This window comes from Magallana gigas, chromosome 7, assembly GCF_963853765.1.
Source record: "Magallana gigas chromosome 7, xbMagGiga1.1, whole genome shotgun sequence".
In the NCBI taxonomy this organism is placed as follows: Eukaryota; Metazoa; Mollusca; class Bivalvia; order Ostreida; family Ostreidae; genus Magallana; species Magallana gigas.
Genome location: NC_088859.1, coordinates 891,616 through 908,000, shown reverse-complemented (window position 1 = coordinate 908,000; position 16,385 = coordinate 891,616). Strand labels below are relative to the sequence as shown.

Below are 16,385 nucleotides of genomic sequence, written 5' to 3'. Positions count from 1 at the left end.
GGGGCTCTGATGACATGTTTAGGTAATCCATCAATATTTACGACCTTCGCTCGTCTGTTCTAAGATCTAATGAATAATTTCACTTATATAAACTCAGCTTCCATGCTCCGACCTATCTAACCCTAAGTAACTAATTTCTTTTAGCCGGTCACTTCCGGTGTGATGGGGGAAGTTTCCGCCTCACATTAACAGCGTGTGACAGCAGCCTACATGTATCTGTACAGCCTCGCCGTGATTGCGCCATTTATTAAACACCTCGTCAGTAGCGCACTACTTTATAATCCTGTGTACGCGCCGTGCCGTCCGTGTCACGCGCTGCCACCGTCCGCGACGGGCACCTGCCGAGATGTTCAGACGTTATAAGTGAAAAACAAAATTAAAAAAATAAAATTGAGGTGGAAGAAATTATTGGACCGGTGCGACTAATTATGAATGGGATTTTTTGCTCATGCGTGGTTTTATGATTAGTTTTTATATTTTACAATCTTGGTATTATGATAGAAGAGATTGTGAAAAATGACTTGATTTGTTGGATTGGAAAACAACGGATTATTGACATTGCACGGGTACAGCAGAACAATACAACCAACCTGCAACAGAGGTAAACATTGATAGATCATAAAGATTCAGTTAATTCAAGATAAATAATAAAGTTTCGATTTATTTGTTTCTAATTTAAATGAACGTTCTTTTAATTTTACGAATATTTTTTTTATAAATTTTTCTGAATGTCAATTGAAAATATGATCTGTAAGGGTTATAGTTATTTCAGAATATAAATGCATGAAATATAAGGGGAAAATATTATTGAAAGCAACACCTAAGTTAAATGGAAATTTGGCAGACCAAAATTTGGCAATTAATCTTCATTAACTCTCCCCTCTATTACTGGCTATAAGTGTTTCACTGCATCGTTAACACACCAGGTCAAAACTGTCTAATAAAAAAACCCCAGGACTTTAATTTCTGATAATAATTTTGTCTTTAATCAATCTATATTAAAATGAAATGTTATTTGTCAGTCTGTATTAGCCCGTGTCTGTCGGTGACATCAGGGCTCCGGGGGTCTCTGTCCATTGCGAACATGTAAGTGTCTGTCAGGGGTGACACTTACATACGGACCAGGGTTGGGAATGGACAAGGACGGGAGCGGCTCAGAGAACTTCTTAATCAGAGGGTGGATCAAAAGTCTAACAAACTTACTTAACACCCCCCCCCCCCCCCCCTCTCTCGTTTGGATTCTATGGTTAAAGAAAAAAGATATTTTAAAATATCATATCTTCAAAACATTAACTGTTAAAAGATAATTAGTTCTCAGACAGAAAAAAAAGCTAAAAGCTTTGTACGAGAGGAAAGCCACCTGATGGCTCGGGAAAAAAGAATGGCACAGATTTGGCGAGATTTAATGAAGCACGGCAGGTTTGAGTAAGTAGAGTCTGATCCCGACTCTTAAATCTGATATATTGCCGAGACACACCGGGTAATACATATAACAATTCAACCAATTCTCCGCTTAAATGTTATATCGTGAACATGAACCCCCCATGTAGGCATTAATACAATACATAGCAACAGGTGAACCACTTCAGTCCTGAAATTGTTATAAGATCATTGACGACAGAAAACGTTGAACAGTCAGAGATATCCATAAATCAGTTCACTCATGTATTCAATTATAAACATAAAGAAATATTAATCAATTCACGTTGTACTTTTGCTCAGATATTTTCGTGATAATAATTTGATAAAGGGGTTGGTTATGGTTTTGAGGATGGATCGTTATAACGCTATACTGACCACTCAGTATCCCATGTAAAGGAACTTATATTGGAACCAGTATTATGAAAGCTCTCTATTCTAAATATTTTCCATAATATACTGTGCACCACGAATCTGTCATCTTTCAAAGGAATGTAACATAATCGTACATTTTTATTTGGGTGGAAGGGGGGGGGGGGGCAAAGATTGGCCTTCCCACTTTTTTGTTGTTGTTGTTTATTTGGTTATTGGTTTTTTTTTTTCATTGATATTGTTTTTTTTGTTTTGTTTTCTTTTGTGTTTTTTTTTCTAGGTGGGGTGGGGGGGGGGGGGGGAGTAGAGTTTTCTGACAACTAAAAACTGAAAGCAAAATAAACCAAATTTGCATGACTAGTAACGTAAAAGAAGCCCGCCAAATGAATTTGCACCTTAAATGTTTATGAAAAGTTATCTGACCTTGATGGAAAGAAGAAAAAATAATTTCGTCAAAATGTCTGCGGCAAATAATTTATTTTATTTTATATTTTAATAAAGAGAGTTTTACATGTATTCACAAGGAGATTGAGTTTAAACATTGCTACAATAATTATTGATAAATTTTGATGAAAAGTACTATTTCAATTATTTAAAGATTAGATAATGATATATTTTTCATCTCGATTTCTTAGGGGATCGTCTCAAAAGTTACCAATTCTTATTATTGGATCCAATGAGACTTTATTGAAAATGCGCTAAATTTTCAGACCTTCTATAGATAGTATTTCTGCCCTGGGGACTTCTTTTTCAAATAGATGAATATTGTAAAAAAAAAAAAAATCATCAGATAAAGAAATAAAAAAAATGTCGACCATCTGGACTTGTCCAGGGATTTCTTTTCAATGACCAATTCAAAGTAATTTGGCATATTGAGGTTTATTTTGGCGAAGAGGAATTATTTTATGAAGAAATTACAATGTTTCAATGTACATAATTGTTTTTAACTATGTCGACAGATTCTGTACGTAAAATACCCACAGTCGCATCGAATGTGCGAGAGAGTTATACTTTTTACTCAGGTGTATGTATATGTCATGATGTAAATTTTGAATTAATCGGCTTGCCATTAATACAGTGTTGGTAATTTTGATTTTACTACAACCTGGCAAATTAAAAATTTACAATAAGACACATGGTTAACAATACTGGAAAATGTTGATGATGTCATAAGTGACAATTAATTATAACTTCCAATCAACGACTAAATGAAAATAAAGCCAAGCGAGTTCGAATTAGACTCGGTCTCATTAAAAGTATATGTGGCATATTTGGCGTTAAATTTTTGACATGAGTTTGAGTAAAAATATACATCATGCTTCTTAAATTAAGACGTTTCACAAACTCTAGGCCCGTAAAACATGTTCTTTCTTTAGTTTTTTGTCTCTAAATTTTGCTACACGTCTGATGAATATTATTGTGATCCACCATATATAACGCCACTGCTCATGAGTGCGGGAAAACCTAGCATTGAATACACGATGGAAGAACAGTTTTTTTACAATTAGAATCATGTTTTTCATGTCTTAACGTAGATAATTCTCATATCAGATGATACTCGAAGCATTATTATTCCGATATCCATTAATGCAGAACGACATAACATGTTAATTACGTGTAATAAAGATGAAATACAATTTTAGTATCATCGATACTGGTAAACGGAGTAAATACCCCTCTCCCTTAGGGATCGTGTACTGAGAGTATCTTTTTTTTAAATTCTTTATTCTAAAATTCCTCTAAACGATAATCCACTTGAGGTTTATAACTTTATATATAAAGTAAAAACACGGAACACATGGAGCACGGACCTGGCTTACAAAACCCTACAACTTCCTGATGGACACTAAAGATTAATTCGGCTTTAATTCCTATTCCGTCAATCTGCATGGTCTCCGATGACAATCACCCCTTTGTTCCTGTCTTTTTTTTTTTACCTTGATAGACCGAGATGGAAGTCACGTGACCCATTTAAGGCGGGTTTATTCAAATCTTTTGTATTTTTTTATTGTGCCGGTAAAAAATAAGTAACATTTTTTTTATTTCTTGTATCTTTGTTATGCGATTGACTTATAAAGCGTAATTTGTGTAAAAGTCCTATCTAATTTATGTAAAGAAATGAGGCTAATAATCAGATGTTATCATTGTTATTCACGAAAAATACGCCACATATACCTTTAAATCTATATGTTTAATTGAAAAAGATTTTATTGTGCCATAATGATTTGGAGTCCGGAATACAACAATTTATGATCCACATACATGTATTAACGTGTGAGATTATTTATTGCATGTATTTACATGCACGCACTATGCCGAACATCGCTGGCATTGTTTTGTTCATGTATTTTAGTAGCAATAAACGTTCTTTTCAAATATTAGAAAGTTGTTTTCTTAAAATGTTTAAAAACTAATCAAATCATTGCATTGCATAGCAAACGAAAGATAATAACCCTGCAATATCGGAATTTTTTTTTATCTTCTAGTAGGTGCAAATAAAAAAAATTGACAAAAAAATACAAAGTTGTCATATTTAAATTGAATTTACTGGTAAGGTGTAAATACAAATTGTACAATTCTTGAAGCAAAAATGACATAAGTTGTCAAATTGTTAATTTTGAATTTACTGGTAGGGAGTAACAACAATCTTTTACAACATGACAGTTCCCTCCCTTCTCAAATTTCCCGGCATTCCCCACCGTTTGGTGGCGCTAATGCACCCAGACTCTTTTTTTACCGAATTTAAACAGTTTGCTATTACTTCCATGGTTGCTATTTTTAACACAGATATTTTCATAATGCGCATAGTTCATGTGCAAGTAGAGTTTTCGAAGACAATGTTTTGACCATTGATCTCGGTACGTGGCTGCAGAGAAACCGGAAGAAGTTTGGTGACGATTAAAGACGACTCGAGCCCGAGACCCACAGAGAGATTCCTTATCGATTCTGTCATTACAGTGAAATAGTTTATCAGATGAACTTTCGTAGCATTACACAATGAGCAGTTAACAAAGAAACGTCTCTATCTCCAAAGTTCAGCGTATAATAAAATCACTACTAATTAGGAAAGTGAAAGCGAGTTCTTTAAGCAAAGGCTTGCTTCTAGATGCAAATGATAAATCCCGCTAGCACATTTTTTAAATCAGTAAATGTTGAATTTTTACCATGATATCACAATACCTTCATACAATTCTTTTTAATGGGAGATTTATTTTATGACTTCCCCTGCGTTTTTGTTTTGTGTTTATGACTTTAATAGGTCACTTGGGGCCATGTAATTTAAGCGATATATTTCTTACAAAATCAACCAGATTAACGGCAATCACCGATCATTATGTAAACATCGCCACACTTTTTTCTCCTCTACATACAGCATAACGTCCGACCGTTAACAGAATAATCGTTCGGTTTTTGTGAAATATATGAAACCAACGGATGAAAAACCCAAATCGCGCGAATTGCTCCGATAAACGCTCGGCGTTTTTGGATTTTGATTAAATGTTAATTACTGCTGTAGATCTAACGATCTGTTTATGGGTAGACCCGACCCGGTACAGACGAATGTCTGAGACCCGAGTGGCGGGAACTGGACAGATGACGAATGGACTGTAAAAAACATGTAGTTATTTCCTACGTAATTCGCACTATTACTGTAATGTTAGTCTTTTATCGTTGTAGTACTAAAGGGGAAAATTACTGCTCGTGGATAATGTCCATCAAACATGAAATATGGTCATAAGTTAATGGATCATAATATTCCAGAGTTTGGTTACAGTGTGTTTCAAAAGTTCACATATTTAATTGTCAGATTATATTCATTTTTAGTTTCTTTTTATTTCTTTATGCAATTTAGTTGGTTTGTTTTACATCTCTTGTTTGATTTATAAAAACCATATTTGTTTTTGTTTTTTATACATGTAAATGTATGTGTGTTTTTCTGTTTTTTATTTTAATGAGATATTTAATTTCTTAAAGTACACAAACACTCTTAATATTCCAATGATCTGAGTGGGTGTGCTCTTAAACAATACCTTGGTAAATAACTTATTGCATCATTTATGTTAATACACCTGTTAGAATTCACAATTATTTTAATCATTTAAATAAAATTTACATTTGTCATTCCAGCAGAAAAACAATTTTGCAATATGAAGTAGAAGTACATGTAGATTGTATGACACGTGCACTTTGCACCACCTGCATATGGTTTTGCTATCAACGTGCGTAGGAATGAAAATGAGTTAACGTATTGATAATTGATAGATCTATAGAGATAAAACGAAAATTCCTAGATGTGGTATCCTATATCTGATATTTAGTATTTGTAGTCATATTCGTAGAGTGCGTCAAGTATTCATTTATGGGAACAATTTTAATTAGCCTTTGCCTAACTGCAATAATGTAGTCGACCTTCCTCCGTCTGCTTGATTTGTCGATCTTTTTGCGATCTACATCTTTTGGATACCATGTACATCTGCTGGAATTCTTCCATATCCCATACAGAAATAGGTGAAATCAACCTCGGACTTCGGCCTCGGTATTTTCATGTAGAGTCCTTTTATCGTTATTTCATTGTTAAACACGATTATTAATGACATAGAATTGTAATCATGGTGATTCTGAACAGTAAATCAAATTTTTTCTGTTATTGTTTCAGAAATTCCCACCGCAATCGACAAGTTTGATAAAAGCGTCATGACCATTTTTTATTTGGTGCATTTTCTTGTGGAAACCTTTATCACAGAGCGGAAACATAAGAACATGTACATGCAATCAAAAAGCAGATTCTTCCTCAAAAAGTACAATCAATATGGAGGTCCCAAGATACGCATGGAGATTACAGCTAGGACGTTTAGATGTAGTCTGTGGTTAAAGTCCTGGCTGGTGCTAAATAGGCTGTCAGGATCACTTCCACAGAAATGCCAAAAATGATTTCCTATTTAAATAAATGACCATTATACCGGTCGTTCACCTATATCAGATAGCAAAAAAAAAAAAATAAAAATTACCATCAAATTACGCAATTTATCTACCAACTATAAAAAAAACAAAAAGAAGAGCGCTCTTTCCTCTAGTTTTTGTCTCCATTAAGTATGTCATGCTTGCACTTTTATCGCGCCGTCTTGCTCTCTGTCTTTGTGAATGGCTGTAACAGGCGATTAGTAAAACAATGAAATATAAAACGCACTTTTACTCCGATATTACCCTACTCCCTTTTTCTTTTTTCCCTTTTTTTATGTTATGTCCACAACTTTTATATCTGCAACATTGAAAACTTCACATCACGCCTGCTGATGGAAGAGACCATACAACTTCTACCTGTAATTAACCATCCCCTTTCACCTTGCTTCGATATCTGGAAGATGAGGTCTTTCCCACGCCAAGTATATTCTTGAAGATGTCATAGATCCGATCCATTGATTGGGTGGCATTTCAACCTGGAAATGCCATTGCAAAAACTTACACTGTAGAAAATTTATAGAGAAAAAGAAGGTCTAATGAAATGAAGATTGTCTGCCTTTTTTCTACATTTCATACGGATATTATAGATACCGGTATTGAAAATTACCGGTACAAGGAAAAATAGTTTATAGACTTGCTTTTCCATACCTGTAGTAGAAATATTTGGTCAGATTTCTAAAAAAAATATGTATTTGTTTCATTTTGCATATACATATAGCTTGTAAATTTTGCATTAAGGATCAGGGAATTTAATGCTGAAGTACATGTACATCGATTCTGCAAACAGAACTCGTATAAATACAGGATGATTAAATGTACGCGGAAGAAGACCCTCTCATAAAGTTGTGAACATTCGCACATTTACTGAATTACTCTATCTCATTGTTTGGATTTTATTGCTCTCATTACCAGGTTAAATTAATTTTTTCTCTGCCGCTCGTAGGCGACTTTCGTGCATCATTTTCCGCATTAAATATAACAACGTTCGGTACACAAGATCAATGACTGATCGACCGAGGATCTTGTGTTTAACGAAATACCGGAAGAAAAAGATATGTTTGGTATAATTAAAAGTTAAAAGGTACCGGGGCAGCCATAATTAGAATGTTATCCCTGACCTGTTTTCCAATCACTTCCCTCTTTAATCTCGCTGCCATAACTCGCGTAATATCTAATTGATCAATTTCCGAATCCAAATTTTATATTTCTTTTTTTCCCCACAACATCCGTTAACTTTTGTTACATTAATTGAAATTCGTTGCGGTCAATGTCACTTTTCTAACTTTTTTTTTATAGGGCAGTAGGTTTTATTTGAGGCGAGTTATGCATTCCCCTGACAAGTTTACAAACCGCTTCCATGTTCTTTTGACAGGCAATGAATCTTAATTTGATGAGGTTGTTGCTCTACAGAACAGGATGACACGATCTATAGAAGGCGTGTCTATGTGTACAAATCATAGGCGCCGGAACCAGGGAGGGGGAGGACTGACCCCCCCTTTTTTTGGCAAAGTTATACATAACCATAACGAGAGGTTTTTTGGTCAAGATGTTTGATAAGTCTACCCCCCCCCCCCCCCCCCCCCGCCAGTTTGAATTAGCTTCCGGTTTGAATTACCTTCCGACGCCACTGCAAATATAAATATATGATTTATAAAGACAGGTTCTAAATGAATGTGCCTCATACATGTATACGTCAAATTTACACATGTTGTTTTGTAAATTTGTTGGTCGAATCTATATATGCATTATTGAAAAAGACATCTCCTTTTAGCTGCTTTTTAAGAATTTGCCAAAATGTTTTATCATATTAAAATATTCTCCATGTAACATAAACCGCATATATAGATAAAATAATGAAAAAATGTCTCAAAGTCCACAATTTAAGAATTTGTTAAATCTAAAATTTCACGAGAGCCATGTTCGTGCAGAGAGCGTTTTCTTGTATATTCTATTTATTTCCCCCTCATATTTTTTCCTAGTTAAATATCAGATGAATTAACTACGGAAGCGTATGAGGGTCGCAGCAGTATTTTTTTTTTATTGATTTGTTATAACAGATTAGTAATTTGTTGTAACAAATTATTAATTTGTTATAACAAATTATCATGATAATCTGCTATATCAAATTACTAATATGTTATGATTATTATAATTATTATAATTAATAAAAAAAATACCGCTGCGGCCCTAATACGCTTCCGTAAATAGCTGACATTTTTTGTAATGATTCGTTAAAAAAAACCAATTATTGTTTTAAAAAGACACTAGTAGTTTTTGAAAGAAAACTGAGTGAATTCACAGGATAACAATGTATGTATACCTGTTTGTCGCGTCACGTGGCAGTGTTATCCCGTGAATGTTTCATTGAGAGCTATGTATACCTGCGGGAAAAAATGATTGTTACACCAAGTAGCAATGTTATCCCCTGACTGTTTCTTTACTGTTAATTAATGATTGTTACGCTGTGTGTCAATGCTATCCACTCATTCCTTCACCGAGACTTATGTATACGTGTAATGCTTTATCCCCTGGTTTCATTGAGAGCTATGACTGTTACGTGCCAATGTTATCCCCTGACTTTTTCACAGTGAGCTCTGTTTACTTTCAGACCCCCTGGGAGCGGCCGACACTGAAGCCCGGGATGCCCCTCCCTGAGGGCACCATGGAATACCTAATGGGGCTGTGTCAGGACCTCTATAACGTCACGTGCTCCGACACTCAGATCCGTCACCTCATCCGGGCACTCCATGCTTTCAAGTACAACACGAGCGGTGGGTCGCCTCCCTTTGACATTTGGCGGTTCCTGGAGGTGTATATGTACCCCCGGCGGGACAGCCTCGCTGTGGTTATCCCGGTCACCATTATTTATGGCATTCTGTTTGTGACCGGCATCCTTGGGAACATTTGCACGTGCTTCGTCATCGCCCGGAACAAGTTCATGCACACCGCCACGAATTACTACCTGTTTAACCTGGCCGTGGCGGACCTCCTCCTGCTGGTGATCGGACTTCCGCCGGATCTATACTCCGTCTGGTCACTGTACCCCTGGGTGTTCGGAGAGACGCTCTGTGTGATGCGCGCCTTCGTCTGTGAGATCTCCACCAACACTTCCATTCTGACGATCACGGCTTTTACCGTGGAGCGATACGTCGCCATTTGTTTCCCAATGAAGGCGCAGAAGATGTCCAGTCTCCCGCGCGCGGCGCGCGTGATCGCCTGCGTGTGGATTGTGGCCGTATGCACCGCTATTCCAATCGCCGACCAGTACGGTGTGGTCAAAATCAAGGACCCCAAGAACCGCACGATCGAGGAGTCCGCCATGTGCGCGTTCAAGCATGCGCCAATCACGGGATGGTTCCTGGCCTCCACGTGTTTCTTCTTTATCCTGCCCATGATCTTTATCAGCGTACTGTACAGTCTAATTGCCGTCGCTATACATCGATCCACCATAGAAGCTCCCAAAATCCACAGGTCCTCCTCCGATACCTCCAAGGCTTCAAAAGAACACGGGGCGTGTATCCGTGACGGCCGACGACGGAGTGACGGCAACATCCAGGCTAGGGCCCGGCGCTCCGTCCTCAAAATGCTCGGTAATATTACATTTCGCTTTGTCCATCACTCCATCTCGTGTTTCTCTTTACTCCAGTTGGTATATCCCTTTCCCATTGGTCTTTTTGTTTGATTTTTTGTCTGTCCGTCTATCTCTTCTACCTCTCCCATCGTCTTCAATTCTCTTTCCATCTCTTTCTTCCCAATGACCCTGTTTGTGCATGTCTTACCTATTTTTCATTTTACAAAAGATAAGTAATGCACTTTAAATAAGTTATTTTTTTAGACTATCTTTTGAGTCAGAATTTTGTGAATGTCATGCATATTGAAAACCCCTCTGTAAATAAGTTCACGCAAGAAAGGCAATGAATTTAGTATCAAGTATACATATAGATAAAAAAATTTTGTTCGCACAAAACTCTTCACAAGTTTATGTTATTGTAGCAAGTTGAACTACTGAGTACTGTCTGTAAATAAGTTCACAGACAGAGGGTCCCTACATTACAGTTATATCGATAAAACAGCAACACCAATATACATCTATATAAAACCATTGAAATGCATAAAATAGTAATCCTTATTACAATGTTAACAATACATTCCAAACCTGAGCCTCAAGTAGAGATTTTCTTTGTCGATAGAAAATTTTACATGCTACCAGGCATGTATTATTAATACAAAACAGAGGCATGATACGGCCTTGGGACGATTATTGCTTTATTGGGTAAGGTATGTTAAACACAACCACAATCTCTTCTGAACAATCAACACAGATCTAGTTGACTTTAAATAATCCTCTTATTAGGACTCTGAACATGCATAATTTCACATTATCTGTGTTTGTTTCTGAAAATAACGCCCGAATCCGACCAACCATGATAAATGTCACGAGACCCCGATATCTCAGCCGTCAATCGAATTACCGAGTCCGGCTCAACTACTAGCGTGGCTCTGTATCACCGGAAACACGACCATCTTATTTTGCACTGTCGCCTTTTTCCAGAAATCACTCAATTTGCAGGCCATGTTTTAATGAGTCATTACTCCAGTAATGAGTGGAAAACAGCAGTTGACAATTTATTAGGTTTAAATAACTAAAGTATCGAGATTTCCGAATTTCAAAACCTCCCCGCACTCTATGGCGGATTGATTATCCCCTTCCTTCCGAAGTTGGCTCCGTTTTAGGAATTTACAAGCAAACGCTGCTCAATATCGGAAGCAATCACCCAAAATGTGCCGAGTGCAAGTAAGTCTGAGGATGTCACCAAAACATAAAATGACAGATATAAAACAGCACCAGGGTAAAATGGGGACACTTACAACTTGGTTTTGATGTTTCTGCCTTATCTCTTTCTCTGGAGCGGTGGTCTTTTCTAAATATATAGATTAAGGTATTAAAAACGTTTACAGCGTGGAGAGAATTCGGTAAAAACCTCTAAGCTTTCTGCCTGACATGCCGGTATTCATGTACAAAAAATTCAAATTGCTGCATTTTAAAGCCTATCGTTTGATATTGAATCATGATATGAACATGTATACAAAATGAATCATCGATGAATTCGCATATTGATAGACAAATAATTCAAACTGCTGTCATTTCAGTGTCATTTCACTTGACATTGCTACATGTACATGATATGAGCTTGCATATAATTAATCTATCAAGCAAACAGCTTTCATTTGTTATTAAAGGACTGCGAACGATAGCATTGTCTAGCCGCCTAACTAAAAGTCATTTTTTGAAAGTTGTCTAATTAAAGTTAATTTTTTATAATAATGTAAACATTTATGTATATTTTCATTAAATATAAATGATTTGGTCAAACAAAGCGAGATAACTTTGTATTTTGGGTTAAAATAGCTCATTTCATAATAGAAAATAACGGAAAACGGAAATGTTTTTAAAAACATCTTTCCCACCCGTGGAACAAAAATTCCTTTTAAGGGGTTTTAATTATTGTTATTTAGCATATTTTTACCAAAGGGTTTGTTGTTTCACTGGGGGGAACATATGTCTACAGACCAAAATACATTCCAAAAAAAGAATTTTGCTTTGTAAATTTTCGAAAACTAATTAACAGATATGAATTAAAATGAAATTTTACTTTAATACATATCATAAATATGTTATTATTATGTTTTTATGCATATATTGGCCGCTAAATAAAATTTTCCTCACTCATAGAGACCGATTTCAATGAATTTTTTTTAGACCCCGCGTTAGCAAAACTTTTGTTTAAAAATAAATAATTTTATTACAAATTTTGTTTTGATATAAATTGATTAGGATTTGATTATACTTTTTAGTAGAAAAATTAATTTTTGAATATCTGACAGAAATTCCGAAATATTTGGATGTAAAATGTAGGCAGGAAACGGGCGTTAGCGTTCGCAGTTCATTAATTATGATCAGTATGATTTTTCTTCCAGTTGCCGTGGTGGTAGCTTTCTTCGTCTGCTGGGCGCCATTTCACGCTGAGAGAATGATGACGGTCTCTATCAGTGCGTGGACGGAACCTCTCCTCCGCATCTACCGAACTCTGTTCTATGTGTCAGGGATTTTCTACTTCATCAACTGTACGGTCAATCCGGTGCTTTACAGTGTCATGTCCTTTAAATTCAGAAAAGGTTTGCGCGAGACGATTCTGAAATCTAAATGTTGTTGCAGACCTATAAAGATCAGAAAAAGGCTTCCTTTCTCTAAACTCTTGCACGCTAACAGCCACACCGAGACGGCATACACATCAATGCCGCCTCGTTTTACAAACACTGCGGGACGAAAGTTACAGGAAACGGAGCTTATTCCTCAAAACGAGGCTCAGACCTCCGGAAGTCACAGTCCTGCCCCCTCGATAAGCGGAAGCAGTTTAAAATCAACCGACGGAATGAGCCAAGAAGAAGATCTACAACAGGTGCTTCTACAGATTAACGTCATAGAGAGGCAGCGGAGAAATGACGTCACACAGAGTTCAGCAGGGAAGACGCGAGAGGTCGAAGGACTAATGGAGATCAAATTCTGACAAGCTTTTTTTTTTATTATTGTTTTTCATGTACAGTGTCTGTCTCAGTTTATTTTATAAATTTTATCTTGCCGTTGCTTGTTAATTAAATTTGTCATTTGTTGTTAAATGAAGTTTCATTTGCATGTTCACAGAGGAAATATTTTTCTTCTAAGGGATCAAGGAAGGTTTGATTAATTTATAGTTACAACTAGGTGCAAAAATCGCAAACTTTAAAGGGTAAAGCTTCCTGATTGTTGCAAAATCGATTTTGTTTTTACATTGTTTTAATTTTATTCTTTAGCAAGTAATTAAACGTTCAATTTGACATTACGGACACAAAAAACGTGGCCAAGTGTTCAAAAACAGAAAACTGTAGAATTATGGTGCTTGACACCAACAGTGTAAAACTGAATTATCTTCCAAACCAAGTGAAGAAACTAACTTTGAGTTGTTTTTGTATTCATCGAGAAAATTACTTTCTTAGAAGGAAGTGACAATGAATGTCTTCTTGTTTGCTATGTTTAGCACTCTAGTCAAAATAGGATTGCATGCAGAGAGCGCTACGGTGGAGTTTAAAGGCGATATTTATCTCCTTTAGCGCCATCTTCTGCATCTAAAAAATAAGCAATCATCATCAAAACTTATGTTGTCTGAAAAAATAAAATGAAAGGCGCAATATTTATATAAGGAAGCGATCCAAAGCGAAATATATCAATCTCTCGTTAATATACCGCCCGATGATGCGAACTCTGTAAGGATATCGACATACTGAACTGCAACAATTTTCCGAAACATGGTAATAGCATCAAAACAAACAATACCATGACAGCGCTTACAGAGTAAAGGGATATGTCGGCCTTTTTCTGAAGTAGAGCTTGTCTAAAAATAATTGTTATTTGGGATTGTCTTGTTTCTTACTTGATTGGTGTGACACATACATTGTTCGAAAGACAGATGAGACGATTCCTTGACGTAGTCAATCGGAGCATTTCGGACACTTAAAAAGTGTGCGAGACAGCCGAAGTGTTCCGTGTTCCGATAGTGACCTAGCTAATGCCACGCATGCGTGGATCTGAAGAGGAATCAGAGAGTCTGACCCCCCCCCCCCCCCCCACCACCAATTCACCTCTTCCTTCCCTAGAAATTTGAGACTTATTTAATTTACATTGTAAAGAAATTGAAATCTGTCAAACAAAATTATTCTTCAGAAACCACCGCGGAAAATTCTGGGTTCGCATATATATGCATTGATACTAATATTTATGTCGAAGAAAGATTGCCAAAATCCCCAAAATAACGACGAAAGCGACGTCTTGTTGAGTACAAACATCTCATTGCGATGTTTATTTATGAAAACCAAACAATAAATAGAATCAAGGCTATTGTACGTAAAGCTGAATTAGATGGTACAATTGTACGTAAAGCTGAACTAGATGGTACAATTGTACGTAAAGCTGAACTAGATGGTACAATTGTACGTAAAGCTAAACTAGATGGTACAATTGCACGTATAAACAAATCTTAAAGTGTTAATTAAAAGCAGTTATTTGCTTAACGTGATGGTTTTTTTTCTTGAAATATTAGATTGACGTCTTATGTAGTTGACCCCCCCCCCCCGAAAAAAATATTGAAAAATAAAAAAATTAAAATGCTTAAAGTACTTACTTTTCTGACCAGAATTTCTACAATATGTATATTACCTTATTTAGAAACTCGTTTATAGCCAAAATTTGTTGCAGTTATAAATACATTTCAAGTATTAAACAAGTTTTAAATATATTTTGAAATAAAGTATAATGTGAGACACACATTACAGTTATAATTTTTATTGACACTGACAAAGAAGCCATTTAGATTACGTAGAGAAAGCATACTAAATAAGAAAATAGAAATTATTGCATAGTTTGAAATATCTTTCATCTTTTCGTAATTTAATGGTTAACCGACTTTTGATTTTTTTTTTCTTTTGAATTATTTATAAAAATATCTGTTGAAGTTGAGGAGCTAAAAGTATAAGTGTCAATATGCTTATTTGCTTTCTACTTTTAGAACAAGTACACCAGCTTTATACTCTGAAAAATGTCATTAAATACTTTATGCAACATTTTCTAAGATATATAATTTGTATGTTTTAAATAAAAGTAGAATTGTTAATTCTTTAAAGGATAGCCAGGTGATAAGATACGTATTTAAACAAAACAGTGTATGGAAAACAACTTGTGATGACGTCACTCAAGTAGGGACTCACCTTGAGTTTTACCGCGGAATAGCCATGTTGCATATTGCTATACCAATAATCATAAAGCAAGCTCACATTTAGTAGCAATGCAAATGGTGGGGATAATTTCTTCTAAATTTCTTCTAAATACATGTACATGCTATATTTTAGCTATAAATTTTGAACACCTCCAGACATGTTTGCTTAGCTTTAGTAAAATAAATTTATTGAAATGTTACGGTGACAACAACACTGTAAAGAATTGCCGTGAGAATTCTTAAATCAGAATTACAGTAGTCAATCCTCGACAGAAAACGGCATTCAGAACGCAAGCACTATGTCAGACACATCAACAATACTAGAGTTCGGGTTCAGACAGATAAATCACTTATTTTGAGCGATTCCCATACAGACATAACCATATAGAATGGAAACTAAACCAGAACCAATTTAAGATTTTAACATATGTCATTTAATCAATTTCGTAACGATTCCGATTCCATCAACTCTAAAGAACAAGATCGCCATTAACAGAAAAGGAAATGATGAATATTATCCCGGTACTGTCACCCGAGCCTGCTTTTGTCAAATCAACTGGTAGATTCGTGACAGTTTTAATTTTTTCATACTTTTTATAATGTTTATTCTTGCTTTTACTTTGAAAAATGTTTGTTTGCTATATTTGAACAAGGTCTCAAATTTTATTGTGTAAATTCGCCATGTGTTAATGTATAGACAAAGTCACGGGTTTTACAATGTAACAAATGATCGTGTCTCGACGTGCCTACTGATTATATTGTCTCTCTATGCAAACACGATCTCATCGTGTACATGTGCAACTTCCCATCCCGATTGCACGATGA

General features: G+C 35.8%; 1 protein-coding gene across 1 annotated transcript; it reads left to right on the top strand.

Annotated features, from left to right (window-relative positions):
• Positions 1-217: 217 nt before the first annotated feature.
• Positions 218-13,431, top strand: LOC105321606 (pyrokinin-1 receptor). The gene is made up of 3 exons (XM_011419962.4): positions 218-601; positions 9,362-10,343; positions 12,733-13,431. The coding sequence occupies exons 2-3, from the start codon at positions 9,395-9,397 to the stop codon at positions 13,320-13,322; spliced, it is 1,539 nt and encodes a 512-aa protein (XP_011418264.3). The 5' UTR covers positions 218-601; positions 9,362-9,394; the 3' UTR covers positions 13,323-13,431.
• The last annotated feature ends 2,954 nt before the right edge of the window (positions 13,432-16,385 follow it).

What these genes read in the sequence shown, in the direction of transcription:
- LOC105321606 (XM_011419962.4), top strand. Translation starts at nt 9,395, where the DNA reads ATGCCCCTCCCTGAGGGCACCATGGAATACCTAATGGGGCTGTGTCAG. An exon ending in CTCCGTCCTCAAAATGCTCG is followed by an intron (nt 10,344 to 12,732) that starts GTAATATTACAT and finishes TTTTTCTTCCAG; the next exon opens with TTGCCGTGGTGGTAGCTTTC.